Genomic DNA, 18,652 nt, shown 5'->3' with positions numbered 1-18,652 from the left:
CACGTAGTACACGTTCGTTTAACGGACAGCTACTACCTCAGCAATGGTAGACATTAGGATCAAAAATAGAATCTTTCCATTTCTCATATTATTAAGTTAGTCTTAAGATCCCACAGATGGTTCAACCGGAATAAGTTTTGCAACCGCATCTTTGTTGGAATCGTCGTTTGGTCTTAGTCCACGACAAGTGACGCATCCGGATAAGTAGTATAGATAGTAGCAGTCTTTTTACGTTGTCATGAGACGATTTCTAATTGACGGAATCAATCTGTGATTTGTTGACTTCAGTAGAAGCAGGTAATGGGTTATTGAATAACTATATGGATTGAACTATGATGGTGTCTTCTAATATTTAACGGCTTGCAGTTGCTTTGGATAATTTGACTGTGTACTTCTTTCGAACATGTCTTTGCAAAAACATTATAGTGCTGCCCTTCATATCGCTGATGCGAGGAAGGGGAAGAATTAGCGTCGTTAATATCCGTACACAGGGGTAATTCGTATGTCGTAGTCCTCTAAATTATTTAGTTTGATGTATATTAAGTCCGCACGGGAGAAGGCTGACCGTTCACCTATTGTTTTTCTATGCTGCAGCACTCATAGACATCGAAGGGCCCACAGGGTTCCATGACGTGAAAATCATCAGCGTTAGCATTTTTTGTTTGGGCTGGCGAGGCTCACTTTGACAGTAGTTCGTTCGTGAACCACACATCCCCCAGGCAACAGTAAGGCCAGCAACAGTAATGTCGGGCATACTTCCCCTGCAAACTAGCGCCGCTAAATAACAAGGAGAACCATACGGACGACGAACGATTGCATACGACGTGTAGCTAAAAGCGTTCTATCTACCTTTAATTTACCTCGATTTTTATCGCTCTCATAAACCATCTTAGCTAGAACAGAGCCCAAACCAGCTAAACCGGACCCCGTCGAGATCATACCTGCAAAATAGAACTCTGTGCCCCATCTGTGTGGTACGACTTCATACGTCTCACAACGCGGCTACTGAATTACATAGTAGTCGTTGTAGCCCTTCATTAGTTGTGCAGGAGTGGCTTTATCGAGCTCTTAGTAATGATGCGCTAGAATCGGCTCGAACACAACGTATCTGCTTCAAACGTTCAAACCGAATCATTCGGATACAATCATGAATAGGAGTTGATGTATATGAAAACGATTTTCTTCTTCTGTTTATTAATATTGATCTTGTTTAGCCTATTAAACACTTTCAGCGACTCTAAACAGAACTCTAATATCTACTTTGGAACCTCCTCGAAAGAAAGTTTCTATCTTAGCTCATATGACCTCATGTAATTCTCTAAGATCCGACAGTTGGAGCATACATTTTCCACTGTCAGTACTGGCACGGAAATCTTTTCCGCATAGGAAGCTACGAAAAAAAAACTTGTTTATCATTAAGGTCGTGTCAAAATACTCTCCGGATCCCACTCATCTCTTTAGGACGATCCGTCGAAATTCTGATCATCATGAATACTCGTTCGGCTGCATTCCAGTTTAGAAATTCAGCGATAAAGCGCCGAGGTACGCAAAAAATCCGCTTCCACTTTGATGTCCTAAGCCTTTTAATGCTTCAAATAAGGGGCCTAACGATGACATGAACCTCTTGTTCGAAGCCACACTCGACTTGCATTTCATATTCGAGCTTTAGAGGCTTAAAGAGTTAATGGATTCGCCAGAAATTTCAGCACGGACTTTACACGCGATTAAAAAAAGGCGAAAATAAACTAACCCTTTTTACCTCCAACGAGGTTACGCAGCAAGGCCGAGTGCTCTAGACCTAGCTTTTTGGGCCGAGTACAATTTGTTGAGACACATAGATATTATTGCACTAAGTGAAACATAACATTATACGTACTGGAAAATTGGCCTTTTTCAAAGAGAGTACTATACACTGCTTTAGTCGGCCGACCCAGGAGGTGGCGTCCACGTATTACTAACAGCAACGTACATGCATTAATATTTTTCTCAGATATATTATATATTTTGATATGTGATGCGTATTATAATGTTTAAAAAATTGGAAGTAAACTTCAGTTGTCCCGGCAGATGTATTGTTATTAGAATTCTAAAAGCCGAACGCGACCTCAGCTGTTGGATTGTTACGTTGCTAATGCTAGGAAGCCAAACGCCCAAATTGAATACCTCTGCTGTAGTAAATTGTAGGGTTGACGCCGCCACCGCAGTTGTTTGTGATTCAAATTTATCAAAATAAACAGCTTGTAAAAAAATATCTGTCCCGATTGCGGCGCTTAAAATCCTCACTTGTTGCAGGCTCATCGTTTCTTGGAGCCATTCCTGATCTCTCTCTCTCTCTCTCTCTCTCTCTCTCTCTCTGCCGCTGTTGGAGTCTTTGCTCTTGAGATTTTAGAACAGTAATACTATTTGCGCCGTGTACTTACGGATTACATTCATCTCACTGAATTTTGAGAAACTATAGTAAAAGATAAACCTCGAAAATTAGGCGCCCAACATGGTATTATTGATGGAAAATTTGTTCCTTCGTAAGTACTAATAGTTCCATACTTAGGTATGTAGACTGCTGTCCGAATTTTGTAAAAACAGTTACTATTGCTGCTGGCCTAAAGTTTTTCTTGTGTAAAGGCTAGCACACTCCGATTATTTATAAACAATGTATATTTCTGGCGGAGAGTAAAATGGAGACGTAGAAACTGTATACTGCCCTTAAAGTTTTGTCCAAATAAGTCAAAAACATCGTTGTAGCTGGGAAAAAAAATTGTTTTTAACGGGACTAATTCTCTAGAGCATATACCCGAACGGAAATTGTTCGGTGATCTGCGGCCTACTTGAATAACTAAGTACCTGAAAGAAAATGCCATTTGACTTCTGCCTGAAATAGTAGCTTGAAGAAGCAGAGGATTCTGCTTGAATGACGATTACTTTCGTTCATATAACTGTGCAGCTCTTATCGACTAGAGAGAATACTTGTTGGAAATTTCGGGGGGTCGTCCTTTGCTGTGTGCTGAGAACCTGCTGGAAAAAAAAGTAACAGAAATAGAAATGAGTGCAAAAAAAAGACGGATACGTTTGAAAAAGTGTCATATATTTATTTTGTCGAATAAGTCTCCATCCGTACGGGATCGAAGTGAATAATACATAGGAAAAAATGAATTGGTACTGATTTTATGTCGGCATTAATCGAGCTAGGCGTCTGCCCGCTTGAACGTGTCAGATGCCTTTGATAGTTTCGTTTACAGATACATACAGTTACCAACACGCATATATTAGCGTAGAAACGTGTATTTGTATTTCGGGCTCCCGAAATAACGTTTCAGTTATAAACGTCGCTTTGTCTGCTATTGGTTTCAAGTAAGCGAAACTTCTAGTTTTCGATTCATAAAGATACAAGAGATGATTGTACTAATGGATACGATCAGTAGTGACGCTGATACGCCGGAAGGAGTTTCAGATGTTTTGGCATTGTCGATGATCCGTTTCCAGAGATACCATCGCAGCTCGATGGGCTATTTGCCAATTTTACAATGTGAAAGAGCTGCTCCTATTGCCGCTATATATTATTATGTAAAATTCTGTGTTTACGCATTATCTAAGTACTTAGTGAAATAGAAAAGACTGTGCACCATCTTAAAGTCGACCAAGCCTACAAGTGGGACAGATAGATTTTTAGAATTGCTCTAATGTCGGAAAGCTTGACTCGGAAATTCATGTAATTTCTTAATAATGAACTCATTTATTTTCTCTAAACCCCACAATAATAAACGTAATGAGGTGCGTTTAATATATTCATTCGGTACGATATGTATATGGGACTGATCTTTATTCGAATCAAGAACGTGAGCGAGAGTTGGCAGGGTCAACAAATAGATATAAAATGAAATATATATAAAAATAACAATATAAGGTGTCGTCTGCTTGTCTAGATTTTAAATCGGGCAACGAAAGAATCCAACGTGCAGTGCATAGAGGTTAACTAAAAAATAAGAAAGGTCGTACGCTGCTTGAAAATTTACACAGCTTGAACAACAAAGTTCAGACTCTAACGAACTACATATTAACTATGTTTTCGACATTGTAAATTAACCAAAGAGATTGAAAAATGGAGGCGAAACGATCCTAATATTTAATCAATCTACCTGTTCGGTGTTGCTTTCATTTCGTGCATTCATTCGTGCTATATCTTTCGTGCTGGACATTGATATTATTGGATCATAATGTATTAATATGGACCAGGAGCCACGCTAAAAGGACACACCCAAAGGGTCCAGTGCTGGAAAGCGAGTGGAAGTGTTTCCTCAATAAACTTGGAACACTAGGATGGAAAGATGAGACACTAATTCGAGTCACTTTATTTTCTTTGCACGTCTGAATACCTAATATTCAAGTTATTGACCAGTTTTTTTTTACCAGACGTGTTGGGCCAATGTATTTGCGCATGACCGGGATATCTGAAGCTGTTTTCTTTTATAGTCTAATTGATTGGGCTCGAGTGTAGAACGCCTTCATTTGTCCGCAGACATGAAACCGTACTTTGATGGTGCAGGGCATAATAATCCCTCTGAAAACTGGAACTTGGAGAATTACCACAGTTAGTCGTATGAGAGGTTGCCATGTTGCCAGCCTAGCGGACTTGGTAGATCCGGGATGAAACATTTCCCTGCTCCATTTGTCATCCCCGGCTGTGACCACTTTTGTTGCCATTTCTGCATCGCTTGTTGCTGTTCTGGCCTTCGCCAGATACGTATCGTAGTTCACATATCCTTTCGCTCTTTCTTCTACAGGCATATTGCAGGGTGACTTTTTAGTGAACTCGAAGATCACTATAGTGCGTACGGTCCCGAATACTTTTGATTGCTATCGCTTTTCATCCCGTAAGCAAGATCTTCCTATTCCTCTGTTTGTCTAGGCCGACATTCGCCCGTATAGGCTCAGCACACAGCCCTGCAGGTCCTACCACCGACGGTAGAGAATATTTTGTGCCTTCCGACAAGCCTTTCATTCTAGGCACAAATCGCATCAGGTTGAGCATACTACGGAGTGTGCATGAGCTCTAAGTAACACATAACTCAATTTCGAACGGCTATGTTAAGCATTTACTCTATTTATATGCATGCTTTTCGCGTGATTTATGGTCGCTGGGTTAATTGTAAATCTTCTCCTCCGCTATTCGGTTGGTCTAAGAGGCTCGACGGGTTAAACTCTAGTTTATCTATTCAAACGATCTATTATACTAATAAAGCTCACTGTCGATCTATCCCAACGAGCCCTCGTAGACTCACTATATTTTGGAGGCTGATAGAATTATATCATCAGCTGAGCTAGGCGTAAGGTCTTCCCGAGTGACTGTAGGGTTTTCTAGGAGAAGTGTGGTATAGTTAATTTCTCGGATAGATTTAGACATGTTGTTCCTTTTTAAAAATCTAAAAGTGAGGTAAAATTGCTTTTAGCAGTTCTAAAACAGGCTTGAGTTCCTTGCCCATTTAGTAGTGTTACAGCTGTAATGAGTGGGCTAATTCCCAAGCATAATAACAAGGGTACTAGAATATTCCAATAGAAAAATGAAACGGGAATTAGGTCACTGGCACAACGTAAGAAAAGCCGAATCAGAAAAATTCAGTTATTGTAATGGGGTAGTTGCAACGGAATAGCAGAATTAATACAACAGGATTTCAGGAGAACTAGGATTTGGTATTTTTATATGTCGACCTGTAATCGAGCAGTAGTTAATACTAGGTCGGCTGTAACACGAGTTAAATATCTTTGGACATTAGAATGGTAAAGAAGAAACAACGCTGTCAGAGCATCCCAACGAGACATTGTGATAGATGGTACAGGTAAATGCTTCTACTTGAGCCAAGGTCTGAATTCGAGTGGCTGTTAGACTAACAAATCAGAGTAGTTAGACAAACAGCGAAACCGCTGCTGGTATGCAACGGGTTTGCCTCAAGGGAACAATTGGGAATGAGAAGGTGTTCCAGCAGGAAATGGACATCACTCCAGTAGGATTTACTACAGTAGAAGACCCAACCCCTAGAACAGGATTATACGATATAAGAAACGGGATTATAGACATAAGGTAAAAGGTTGACTAAATCGCAAAATAGGACTAGTGTAATCGGAGGACAGTGAAACTGAAGCATTAGACTGAACGTAACAAATCAAATTTATTGATCCGCACAGAATAATTCAGTAAGTCAACAGGATTACCAAATCATTTTAATAGAAGAACGGGACAGTTGTAAACAGGTAATCGGACAGGCAACTGTTGCTATATTATAATTATAATTAATTATAGGCTACGCTAATCTGGAAATGCACTAAGCAATAAGATCAGTTAGAGTAATGGGAAAACGAGACTGGGACGAAGCCTGCAGGCTACTCCAGAACAATCCTAAAATAGATTTTTTCCTGTCACACGAGTCACATCGGAGTTGCTATTGTTTCCCGGTACCGAAGGCGACTACCAAAAATAAGAACTGGTTGACAATTTATTTGTTGCGAGGTTCTCCTTTTTGTCTTCATTAAACAAAGTGAGTAGTCAAACGGCGAAGTACGATCTAGTATACAATAAAAACTCCGCTGCCCCCACCTTTGAATCTCGAGAAGAACGGACCGCCGTCGCATTTGCTATCACGGTCCTACTCCGATTTATTTGGCATCAGACCGCTCCTTATATACCAAATCGGGCTGTATTTATCTAGGATATATGTATAAGATTATCAGTACTCGTTGTGCGCACCTTTATATTAGGTTCTGGTACCAGCGTATGCTTCTCAACATACGCTTTTGGACGCATGGTTTTGTCCGCCTGTACCGGGCAAACGTGAGCAGTGTTTTTCTTCCTCGACTCTGTAGGGCACGCCATCGTCAGGCATAGAAGCTGAGCTACGAGCTCTTTCTTTCAAGCTTAAGACTGCTACGCGCAATTGAGGGTCTTTCCTCTATTCTCTTGTTTAGCTCGGGTCCATCATACTTTACTGGCGACAGGGTAAAGCCGTTAAAAAGGGCCTGCATTAGCGATATTCTTCTTGTGAACAACCTGAAAGTTGTAGTCCTGTTAACTCAGAGCCCAATGAATACCCAAGTTGACCGCAAGTATCTCAAGCGATGCTATCGATCCCAATATTGAAATTATTTCCATGCAGATAATGTTGGAACTTTTCGACCGTTTACATCACCACTAAACGGTCAGTCTTTAAGGAGCGACACCTAGTTCCCATGTCGGTCAGACAGCGGCTAGAGTATGGAATATCCTGTTCGAGTCCCCCATTAATCTGCTTTCAGCCCACGGTCGTCTGTTGAGCACACTTAGGATTCGTGCAAAGTCTCATATAAACCACCGGCAAAAGGGCCCAAAAAACTTTCTAAACGTTTGGCCATCGCTGGAGTAGATAGGAATTTCATTATCCGGACCTTCTCGCGGTACGCTTGTCTCGATGCATGCTAATTTGCCAGTATCCACTGGTTATATTCAGGCTACTGAAATATTGTGCACTGGCAAGAGTCACAGGTAGGGAGCAATGGATAAAAATCCTTTTTCATAATATCATTTATTATACAGTGGTTAAAATAAATCGCATCGTTTGATCTTCTGTCTTGACAAAGGGAACTGGAGGGAGTTATGCACTAAACGAGGGTTCGATGATAAACGTTGCTTTTGACCAAACCTTAACCACAAGTGCCTCGGCATCCATTTTTAAGGTTCTTATAATACTTCTACGAGAAGCATGGAGTGCACGCTCCGTTTTATAGCCAGCCATTCTTTGCACGTGTCCGTCCAGCATTGACAATATTTTTTTTTCGAAGGCATCTCTTCTTTTTTATCGCAAACACTTTAACCGTCTCAGTCTTAGGTCTTGGCCGTCATTATCGGTGTACAACCCCTTTCTCCTATATTCGCGCCTGCACCCCTTGGTGGGTTTTTTACGTTGTCTCTTGCTATCGCTCTTTTCCCAGCTCAGACGAACCGACCGTCAACGAACTTCTCTAATACTATCTCGCTACTACCTCAGCAATAACGTAGACGATAACGCGGTTGAACAACATGTCTTAGATCTCGCCACCTATAGTCTATCTGTTCGTTTTTTGGTAATTTATGGCGACTGTGTGTGGTTTAGTACAGGATTGTTACCGCATGCTGGCCAAGTCTGTTCGGTTGCCCGAAGAACGGGTCGTAACGGCTCATCAGTAACTGCACGACGCCACCGCTTAGGTTCAGAGTTGACAGAGTTTCCTCGTATCTTTGTGTGAACAACGCTGCTTATTCTCACGTTATAAAGATGGGGGCTATTGATTCACCAAGGACAAGAAGGGACGTAACATCGTAAATAATAGAGATTTTCCTTTCAAGCAACGTCAAAACGGTTATAAATACCGCTTTCTTATTAGAAAAATGCAGTTTCCTTTCTAACAATAAGTATGAAGCCACACATTGCTGTCTCGAATTTCGCAACGTGCCATATGTTTGCCCCAGTCCAATCATTAAGCTATAATAATAAACAACATATATTTTTTCAGTATTATTAGAGGAGTATGTCAAATAAATTGCACTTCTTAGGTAAATAAAAGTCTATTACGGAAGCGATTGCAAGAGAAGCATCGCTCATAAGATGGAGCACAGGAGTTGAGTTTTACCTTTTTACCTCTCGCATTTAAAACTCCCACAGATAGAAATATTGCGTGTCTAAAAAAATATAGAAGAATTTTGCAAAAATTTTATTTTTAAAGAGCAAATATCTTATACGAGTAACGAGAACAGTATATTAAGTATAAAACATTGGCAAGTTAGTGCCAGTTTAAGATATTTTCATTACCTATTGCACAATCTAGTATTAATCCATAGACCCTATTCATGGGCAAGACTTTGCCCAAACCAAAACATCCAGTCAGAATTTCCTTTTTTATCTCGAAGAAAACGGCTATAAAAACTAGTAGCAAGAGGTTTAGTATCTACCATGTAATATGTCTGTGACAGTGTAGTGGGTAACGTTTTTACCTGCTAAAATTAAGGAAAAGTATTGATCTAGATTCGATTCCGAGGATCGGCACACTTCCTTTCAAGCTGGAAGCCAACGGTATGAAGCAATGCTAAATGATTTTGTTTATTTACTACATTATGACGTTTAGCCGCTGGTTAAACATAAAGCTGAAGGTTGCCGGTCCAAGGCTCTTCAATGACATATAAAATACGGCAAAGCTGACTAAACAAGGAAGCAAGACAATCTAGTGGCAACTGTTACGTGTAAAATTGACATTGATCTTGGAAACTGCCGACAATAGATACCGTATTGTTCAGCTTTGAACTTTTTGAGCGCAGTCCCATCATAGGTCTACAATGATTTACGCCACTAAATAGCATGTATCTTGTATTACGCTTTCGCGTAAAAAGATCTTCAGTAGAGTTTATATTGATACTGAATGATCTACGAATTCTCTTCTGTACCAGCCGCGATTTTTTTGCTCTATCTAGTGACTATGATTTCTTAGTAGCAACGCACGAGACACTGGGCTCTGCCGGATATCCAAGGTTCTGGAATAATCTGAGTCTCTTAAAGAGGCCGTTTTTGATCCTAAATCTATTTTAAGGGTTTTAGCAGTTTTTTCCCGATCAATTAACCTTTAAAAACTTAGCAGGTTAAATGTCAGCCAGCCGTTTGCTGTGTTCCGAGTTGAGAATAGTATGAAACTTTACCTAAAAGCAATACCCTTGATATATAACAGTAGAAAGATCAGCGTGACTCAGCTTTTTGTAACGATCTTGTCGGTTGTGCCAAGTAAACAAAACAACTTAATTTCGCCGTGCTCTTCACGACGGCAACTCACATTTAGCCCTATATTGCCTTCCTCTCAATCAATCAAGAAGAAGATTCAATCAATCATTAAATAAAATTAATTCTATTAATTGATGAAGCATGAAAGCGTTGCTATCTTTCATACTCTTTGTCATTGCGTAAGGCCTGTGACACCTTTTTAAATCGACAATCGTTATGCTTTCAGCTAAACTGGACAAACGAGATCAAAGTCGTTCTTACTATATTTAGCTGACGAAGCACGATGTACAAGTCGATACTCTAGAGGAAAAACTAGATTTTTCAGATAATACTATAGTTATTAGTTAACCGCTGCTACATATCGTACATATGATGTATTTTGTTGTCTCACCTCTGTGTTGTTAATCCCCGTCAAAACAATGCACCTACCATTATGTGATTATCTATTTTCATGTGTGTAATGACCATCTAGTATACTCTAGTAATTAAAAAATGATAAAGTTAATTATGATAGTATTGTCGTGTTTGCGTAAATAGCTCTGGTAACTTCTGACCAACTTCCAATGTTTTAATCCTGCCACCTTCACACACATGTGAAACATTTCCGAACAGATACTGCTGCGCAAAGACAACTTACGCATTTAGTATAGGTTCGTTCTATAACTTTCGGCTCGAAACACCTTTAAAATCAGGCGCTCAAAGCCACCTATCTGTCCTGCTTCCAGTTTCAGAATCATCTATAACCATCTCGGATTTCGACATTTTATACGGCTCTTACGTACTAGCTCTCCAATGTACATGGATACTGGTTCATATTTTAAACGTCTTAGATGCTTATGTAAGCGGATCAACAATATCGTTAAGTTATGATATACTCTGAAATATTTTCTGAGAAAAACAAGTTTATCGTAGCATAATATGTTACAGTTAAAATTCCAAATGTAGCGTCGAAAACAAACACAATTGGCATTGTATACTCCATGTGTGCGCAGATTTTTTCAACGTTCAGATGGTTGTCTTCCAAGTACGTTAACCGTATGTTATTAGATAAAAAGTTGTTGATCTAGCGGTCAGAAATTAGTATAGTATTAAAAACGGCCACTGATTACGGCCTTATAATAACTGTACTGTTCCATACGACGCTGATTGCGCCTGTCAAAAACATAATTGCCTTCCTATTGACCTGAACAAGATCAACTGCTAGCATTCACCGAGCAGGTGGTAGAATCCTGTGTTCTCTGCATCCGCACGAAGGTATCCCAATCGATTAGAGCAGCTTTAAAGTACTTTATAGTCACAAGATTTGTCAATATTCAAGTTGAATATCCGCTTCTAAGTTGACTAGTTTCTCTTATTGTCCTTGTTCTAGATCACTAAAAAGGAGACTTATTTGCCAATTTCGGTTCGCGTTTATAGTCACGGCGGGTCCTGTCCAAGAAGGATAAAGTAGCTTCTTTATTGTCTCGACGAAACTCGGGAATGAAAATCCCTTTTGTCCTGCCTCCAGTGCTAGTTTTCATATATTATGATTTGTGTAAACGATTTTTAGCTTCATTATAATGTCTTTGAAATCTAAATCGATTGTTTGATTTTCGACTCTTGTATCTTTCATAATATTTAATACAGTCAAATATGTTCGTTAACATTATGGCAGCACCTGCAGTCGCTAAGGCAGCGTTTCGTGCCACAAATTCATCCAGCGGTGCCTGTTTAGATTACCGTAACATCAGCCAGTTGTGAACAGCCAAAAGTATTCCGTATACACGTTCTATACATGCCAATTGTAAGGTGCTAGGGATCCTCTCCTTAAATGTTATTAAGATTCCCTTGATAATATATTCGATTTGAGTTTAATGGGAAAAGTAAAAGTTTCCTTTGGCAAAACGTATCCTTTGTTTCTTCTTACGCTTTTTTGCTTGGCCTACTACTGCAATAGTCTAGGCTGTTTAAAAACGCGTATATATCTTTAGTTAATGTAGGCATTTCTTGCTCACCGCGCGATATCACTGGCTCCAGCATCTGCCATAGAAGCGTTGCCTTTTCCTGAGAGTCGTTGGTGGATTCGTTTTAATAATAAGTATCGTCGCAACAGCAAAATGCCCCAAGGGTTTGTGGACTTGAGGAAGTTATCTTTTTGTTTACTAATGTCTGTGCAACAGCACAACATGATATGCGACTTCATATCTCGATAGCGGTTTCCTGATATTGAATCGACCTTTGTGTTGTTATCATCTGTAAGGCCGCGTCTGCGCTACTTTTCTCTTAAGGCTCTAACGAGTAGACTATTACTTAGGTCCAAGGGCTTATGACAATGTTGAAAAGCCATGGGCATGACACAGTTGTATTGCTGGCATAAAATAGTTTGAGAAAAATGTTCTTTGCGAGTTTTTGTTGGAGGTATGGTCAACTAAAATCGAGCTTCCTTTCCGATAGTTCCGGATCTGCTCACTATCTTTCAACATAATATATAAGACAATCGTGACATTTCGGAATAAGCCAAAGCAGGCAGGTTTATTGTAGACGATCACATCTTTTGCATCAGATGCCTTTGCTTACGAAAATTTTTCTACTATCACAATATAATGGAAATTTCAGATTAAACAGAGCTGACAACCTTAAATACGGCACTAATGCTCCCCCCTTAAAATGCACTACATGTTATTATACTGAAACCCATCAGTAATTTGTTCTAAGTATAGTCTACACATCGATCCCTTTTCATACTTATAGCAAGATTTTTCTTGCAGATAGGTTACACCGTGACACAATCTCTGTCATGTTTTTCTACGAGCTGCACTGCCATTACGTTGGCTCTCTTTTTTTGACTAATTTTTTTGTAATAATAAAAAATATGTGATAATTTTTTCCAAACAAAGGCAAGATTTCTCTCCCTATGGCAGCGTTGAGATCACACTTCAACAATATTCTTGAATTACTAACATAATATTGTTTCGTTGTGGATATATTCTCTGGAGCTTCCGATGTTCCTAAACTTACCTTCGTCTTAAGAAGCTTAACACCTTCGATTTATTCCTAGTCTCCATTGTGGGTACAAAGTGTACCTGGTGTCCTTTACATAATTGTATTACTGTTTAATCTGTTGGTGTTGTACAGTTGCTCTAAACTTGCTCACTTGGGGTTTTCCTGGCATTTGTTGACGTTCTACAATCTTGACATTGCGTGCAAAGCGAACCAAGAGCTCGCTAACATTGCCGAGCTGTAGAGAAATTACTTGCATACATCAACATCTTTACCCTCCGCTTGCCAGTGAACGCAAAAAGCCGTTTTCGACCATGTCAAAAAGGACAGACGACACAGAGTCGTCCTGCTATACTCCTAATGAGCGTCGAATTAGCTCACAGTACACTGTGTTCTGAGAACATAGGAAGGAGTTGCCGGTAGACGAACAAATGCCAAACTTTTTCCAATCCAACTTGTGTTGCAGGAGACTGCAAGAAGTTATAAGTTTTCTAACTAAAAAGTAACCAGCAAGAAATAAGCACAACTGGCGCGCTCTTACATTGAATTTTGTCTGCCCTGCGCTACATAAAATCCATGGTGAAATTCTGCATGGGTCTTTCCATAGTTGTGATCGAAAATTGTTTATGCCACGCAAAAAAACCAAAGCTTGAGTCACATAGCCTTCTTACAAACATCGAGATCGTACGAATCTAAGACATTAATTATGTAGCATCGCTTATCGTAGCATATAATTACAAAAAGGCTTATTTAAATCCCGCCTGTTAGGTCGTAACATGTAATAATCCAGAATGTTCTGAGAAGTCTGTGATCAACTTAAAGGCGACCGTTCCTTTCGTGAGCGGTTACGTAGATGAAGACCAAGAAAAACATGGTCATAAAGCTTAGCAGGACTCCGATAGCCACTCTAAACACTGCGTCGACGCAATTGGGTTTAATGTCGTTGATTGTATATTTCTTCCGCCCTGATACTTGACGCTTGAACGTAAGCTGTACAACTAGAAACTCAAGAAGACAAAAGAATACAATACCTCCGCAGGTCAGAGTCCACGCGTCAAGTAGTTTCAGGCACCATGGACATGCAAGATTCATATAGGTTGCGTACCTGTAATTGATGGATAAATGGTTTATAATTTTTGCCTTAGCTTCTTAATGTCCATTAACATTATCGGGTCGGAACTTTGCATAATCTCGACAATGCCTTTCACTAAAATATGTTCTCCGAAAGTCCTACGGTGTAGATGAATTACTCTCCATTTGGCACAGATCTAATATTTTTCAGCGCCAATTCTTTCGTGAGAGGCTTGAAGATTTTTCGAATCTGACATATACAAATCAGTGGTATCTAATCTAAGGTTAACGTTTAACGCTTATACGAACTTAGTTTCTCGTACATTAAGGTGGTGATAGTGAACATGCAGACAACAATTATAAGAGCCCGAATGGATGAGCATCGGATAAACAGCGTGAGCCAGGCGACAAGAGCAAGAAGACCTGTAGGAATAATGTAGGCGATGAGGTATCTGTGATAGTTTCGTTGAAAGACAATTTTGACGCGCAAACAGGAAAAGTCGGTGGCATCAGCACTTTTTAAGCAATCACCATCCAGTGAGCTTTCTACTGCGATCGGCGTGAAGTTTGCATTGTTCCCATTAGCCGGCAGCACGATGGGATCATCTTCCCAGCTAAGAAATATGACATGTTTATCGTAGATGGCGCTACGCAGTGTGATTGAACAGATTTGTACATCAACAGGTAACCAGTTAAAACGCATCCTGCACGTAAAAGTCGATATCAGCCGCTGCGACTGTCGTCTTTTGCCTTCGCTGGTCACCTGCGTAGACCGATGCAGTAAGACTGATTCGTCTTGTGCATCCATGAACAGCTCCGGGTCGAATTCGTTTTTCGAAGGTACATTTTTGTCGGAGGTGTGAACATGTGTTCGATAGGGATCTTTCCATTGCGTTGCGAGCGTTATCCTGAGGCCCATTCGTTGGGAATCGTCGTCCAGAAACAGAATTTCGTCGATCTCGAAATGCACTTTCACAATTAATGGGTACACGCGCACGACACCTTGTGAGCTTTCTCCGGTACTGCTGAATGCGAGAATCCATAATATAAACAACCAGCAAGACCTTGGCAGCACCTTCATTATCATCGGTTCGCGTTTATAGGAATAACACCTTCTCTGTTAGCCAGCAGTTTATTATAGTAGTCCAGTCAGTGCAAAGGTATTGAGTTCACACCAGAGAACAGGCTTCTACACTCAGCCGACTCAATACAGGCCGTTGTTGTCACACTAGACAAGGGACGGCAGCGTTTGGGAACAATCGAAGGCCGACGCGTTCACCACGGGTGACATCGCGGAAGGAAAAATTAACTCTTTCCCAAAAACGAATCTCTAGCAAATGGGTCGCCACGCGGCAGTTCTTCGAACAAGGTCTAGGCAGGAAGGCAGGCAATAGCAGCAATCCGCCGAAACGACTCACTGTCTTCACCTAGTATAGAACGAAAAAGTTCAGCTTACTTTGCTGTTTCGTATCACTGCTTTTGTTAGTAGTCACCAATACACACGCACACATGTATGTGTAATAGCGCAGCGTTTTACATGAGTTGCAATTTACATGAAATTATTACTTCAACGGACACATAGCGAACCATTGACAGAAAGCGTAAATGTTCACTGTATTTCCTAGAGAGAATTAGCCTTTTTCCCATTGAAAATGGTGGACAATTATGCATTTCGTTAAAACACGCTAAGTGATAAAGTTCCGCTTGATTTTACACCAACTTATCTTCAATGGTAAAATGACTTAATTTATATATATATATATATATATATATATTTATGTGCGTTGTTAAACGAATCGTAGTGATAATAATTACTCAGCGAACTTTACGTTTTTTGTGACTACAGATCAGATGTAGCCGTACAGACGTCATTGAAGAGCTCTCCTGCGTGCGGCTAATTCGCTTTAGTGTGTATGGATCCATTAAAGTTTTCCAATTGAGAATCAGGCGTAATCGTCGATGCTCTGACTGAAACAATTCTGATCATCTGTCATACAAATCATCAGAAGGTTAGATGTTCTTTCAGAATCAACCGCGTAACCTTTGATATTTGTATTTCAATGGGATTGATTGAAAACGTAGGGGTTTGTTTACGTATTCTTATTTACATGTCGCTGTATCGATGGTGTTAAATTAAGTACAAAAAAAACTTACTTTTTTCGTTTATGTTCACTTAAATTTATTGTAGGTCACAAAAAAAAGAATGTTTGTCCACAGTCATTGCATAGTGAATTATGAAAAGAGTAATTTTACAGATTATGTAGAACGTGCGCCGAATAAATAGTAAAAAGTATTTTTAATCTTTTCGAGCTTTTGTATATAACGATCTAGTGTAAAACAATTTAGTCAATGATAGATGTGTTGGATACGTTAAATGGATTGGGCCAACAGCTAACTTATCGGGTGAGTACATGTAAGTTAAGTTGCCTGGCTGCAGGGCCGGTCAAAATTTCAAACTTCATTTAAACTAAATGATTGTGTAACTAAGCGGTACTTTACATAATACCAAAATATACAATCCGTAAAGTCTTAATGATAAAGATGCAGGACATAACGCCAAAAATACAGCTGTGGCCCAATTTTTAAACTTTGTGATTTTGTATCATCTGCTAAATTCTCTATAAATATAAAATACTTTGGATTTAAGCCAGTTACTGTTTACTATCGGGGGCAATGTTATTCGACTAAACTTCATTAACAAAAACATGGTAAGCTGAATTTGTTATTGCATCGCAAACACATAAGTTCGAAGCCCCTTCATGAATTTCATATATGGCAATCGTTCGGCTTAGAGGGAACAAAATGGTTGTAGATATTCTTGGAGCTCAAGTAAATCTTCGAGCCAGCTATGTCAGTAGGTGCTTTTACTTGTTTTCACTATATTTTGATAGCATGCGTATTTCAGACAATGTTACCGTAGACATCGGCGCTTGGATGTATCGGAGCTGGCCTCTATCCATGTCCAAACACAAACCATTAAAAAATAACCTTTTTTCCCCATCCTAAACTACTGATAAAGTGAGCGTTTAGCAAATAGGAATACTATAGAATAGTCCAGGGACCACATCCTGCACTAAGCAGGCTATTCAAACTTGAAAACTCGACGAGTAGCCCCCACTTGTTTTTGGAGAAATAAAGCTTCATCTAATCAAAATATATATTAATCTACACCATCTTCACTTGACTGAAGCAATGACACCGTTTAATACTAGATAAAAATAAAAAAAAAAACAAGTCTAAGTTGCAGTAAACAATTGTAACGGGAATAGTTATCGGTGGCTCCGATGTGCTCCGTTCACTCATCGGTGCCACTGGGACTAGTTTCTTTCATGTGCTTTTTGTGCTGAATCAAACGAAGCATTACGCAGCCTTCTTATATAGTTAGCATTTTATTTGAAATTGAATACGACTGACTATTGATCATTTATTCCCCAGTCAGCGCTTGGGTACCTCCTGAGTCGCGCTCTATAGATTTGCCTCTGGCTCCTCTCATGTCTCAAAGATATATACATTTAGTTTACGGGAATAGAGTTTTAACAACACTGTTGTCTGATACGTTTAATAATACAATCGCATAGTGCATCATAATGGATTAATGATTGCATTGACGTAATGTCAGTTAAAAGGATTTTGTTGTTCTGGCCTGGGTCTAAAAAGCTTTAACTCCTGGCCTTTAAATCTCATCATCGTATACTACTAAGAGAATTGTGGGATGTGCGCTTGACGTGCGGGCCACTTTGTCTCCACATACAGATCGGCCGGGCAACGTGGACGTATAGATAGCTCGCTTGCTATTAGTAAGGTCATATTCATATTTGCAGGCGTCGGAATAATCGAAAACTTTACGTTTCGGCTATTATTTTAGATAAACATTTATGTCCTCCGTATCGTTCGTAAACCAGCGTACTTCCTTTATTTTGTCATCTCGTTGTCCTACTTCGCACTTCAACAAGTTTACGAATTTCATTCCAATTCCTCGTCGTTGTGTCATAGCTAACCGCAATAGCCCCGGATTGATGCATGCCACTTATAAAAAAACGTGCTCGTGCCACCAATCCCGTTACCCTCGCAGCCTTCACCAGGAGAAGACTGATACGTATCTACAAAGAGAATGGTTGATCATCGAAGGCAATACTCTGGTAGGGGTACTGCAATTGCACGACGTAAACAGGAAATTTTGCTTGAATAGCCAACGTGGCTTTAGGTTTCGCTGTGGCTCGCCACGAGCCGAAGGACAGCAGTCACGACTTTCAGTTAGTTTATAGGCATGATTATTATTCATTTTTAATACTATATACTAGACAATAGATTAATACGTTTAATACTAGATAAATCTATTAGTCTGAATGGAGATCGTAGCTTATAGTATTTATCTAACTTAGCTGTTGAAAAAATATTTCATCAGCGATAAAGGTCTTGACCTAAGACAGCGCCCACTATAATAGCATGTACAGGAAATACCAAGACCTTGATTGCGTACACAGTCAGAGCAGGAGCACGCAACATCGCCTTTGCCTCCATGACTAGCTCAAGCGACAGATAAACTTTTGGATAAATAACCGCTGATCAAACTTGCCCAACCACCTAATGTATTCAAAGAAATGTAAGTACTCCCTACTGTTTTCCTTTTTTTTATTACTTAGTATTTTAGTCTGAAAGTGCTTCAAAATCTCAGAATGCGCGCGTCGAACGCTTCCACCAAGAGGATGATTGCCAAGAATCTGCTGCTCCATTCGTTACTTGTTATAAATGCGCATACACAGGATGCGTCTTTCAAAGTTCACAACGCTATCGGTTGGGGTCAGTTATGTACGCAGCAAGAGCTTAAACTTCGA

At 39.8% G+C, this 18,652-nt stretch overlaps 1 protein-coding gene and 1 long non-coding RNA gene across 6 annotated transcripts; one reads left to right on the top strand and one right to left on the bottom strand.

Moving 5' to 3' along the window:
- Nucleotides 1-3,065: 3,065 nt before the first annotated feature.
- LOC111251059 (glutamate-gated chloride channel subunit beta-like) lies at nucleotides 3,066-15,083 on the bottom strand. Of its 5 annotated transcripts, none has more exons than XM_086990463.1 (3): nucleotides 14,141-15,083; nucleotides 13,778-13,851; nucleotides 3,066-7,036 (listed from the first exon to the last, which is right to left on the bottom strand). In XM_086990463.1, exons 1-3 carry the CDS (start codon nucleotides 14,902-14,904, stop codon nucleotides 7,011-7,013), a joined length of 864 nt encoding a protein of 287 aa, XP_086846589.1. In that variant the 5' UTR covers nucleotides 14,905-15,083; the 3' UTR covers nucleotides 3,066-7,010. The 5 variants fall into 5 exon arrangements, 4 of the variants coding, with proteins under 4 accessions (XP_086846589.1, XP_022662998.1, XP_022662997.1 ...); XR_015328665.1 differs by lacking the exon at nucleotides 3,066-7,036 and adding an exon at nucleotides 12,247-13,216 and having other exon boundaries at nucleotides 14,127-15,083; XM_022807263.2 differs by lacking the exon at nucleotides 3,066-7,036 and adding an exon at nucleotides 12,247-13,216.
- A 4-nt stretch (nucleotides 15,084-15,087) lies between these two features.
- On the top strand, nucleotides 15,088-18,652 carry LOC147755597 (uncharacterized). The gene is made up of 3 exons (XR_015328666.1): nucleotides 15,088-15,328; nucleotides 15,664-15,826; nucleotides 18,461-18,652. It is a non-coding gene; the product is annotated as an uncharacterized LOC147755597 (long non-coding RNA).

The sequence above is a fragment of the Varroa destructor genome, unplaced genomic scaffold, assembly GCF_002443255.2.
Source record: "Varroa destructor unplaced genomic scaffold, Vdes_3.0 BEIS01000005.1, whole genome shotgun sequence".
Taxonomy (NCBI): Eukaryota; Metazoa; Arthropoda; class Arachnida; order Mesostigmata; family Varroidae; genus Varroa; species Varroa destructor.
Note: the sequence above shows the minus strand (reverse complement) of the source record. Positions and strands in the feature narration are given on the sequence as shown.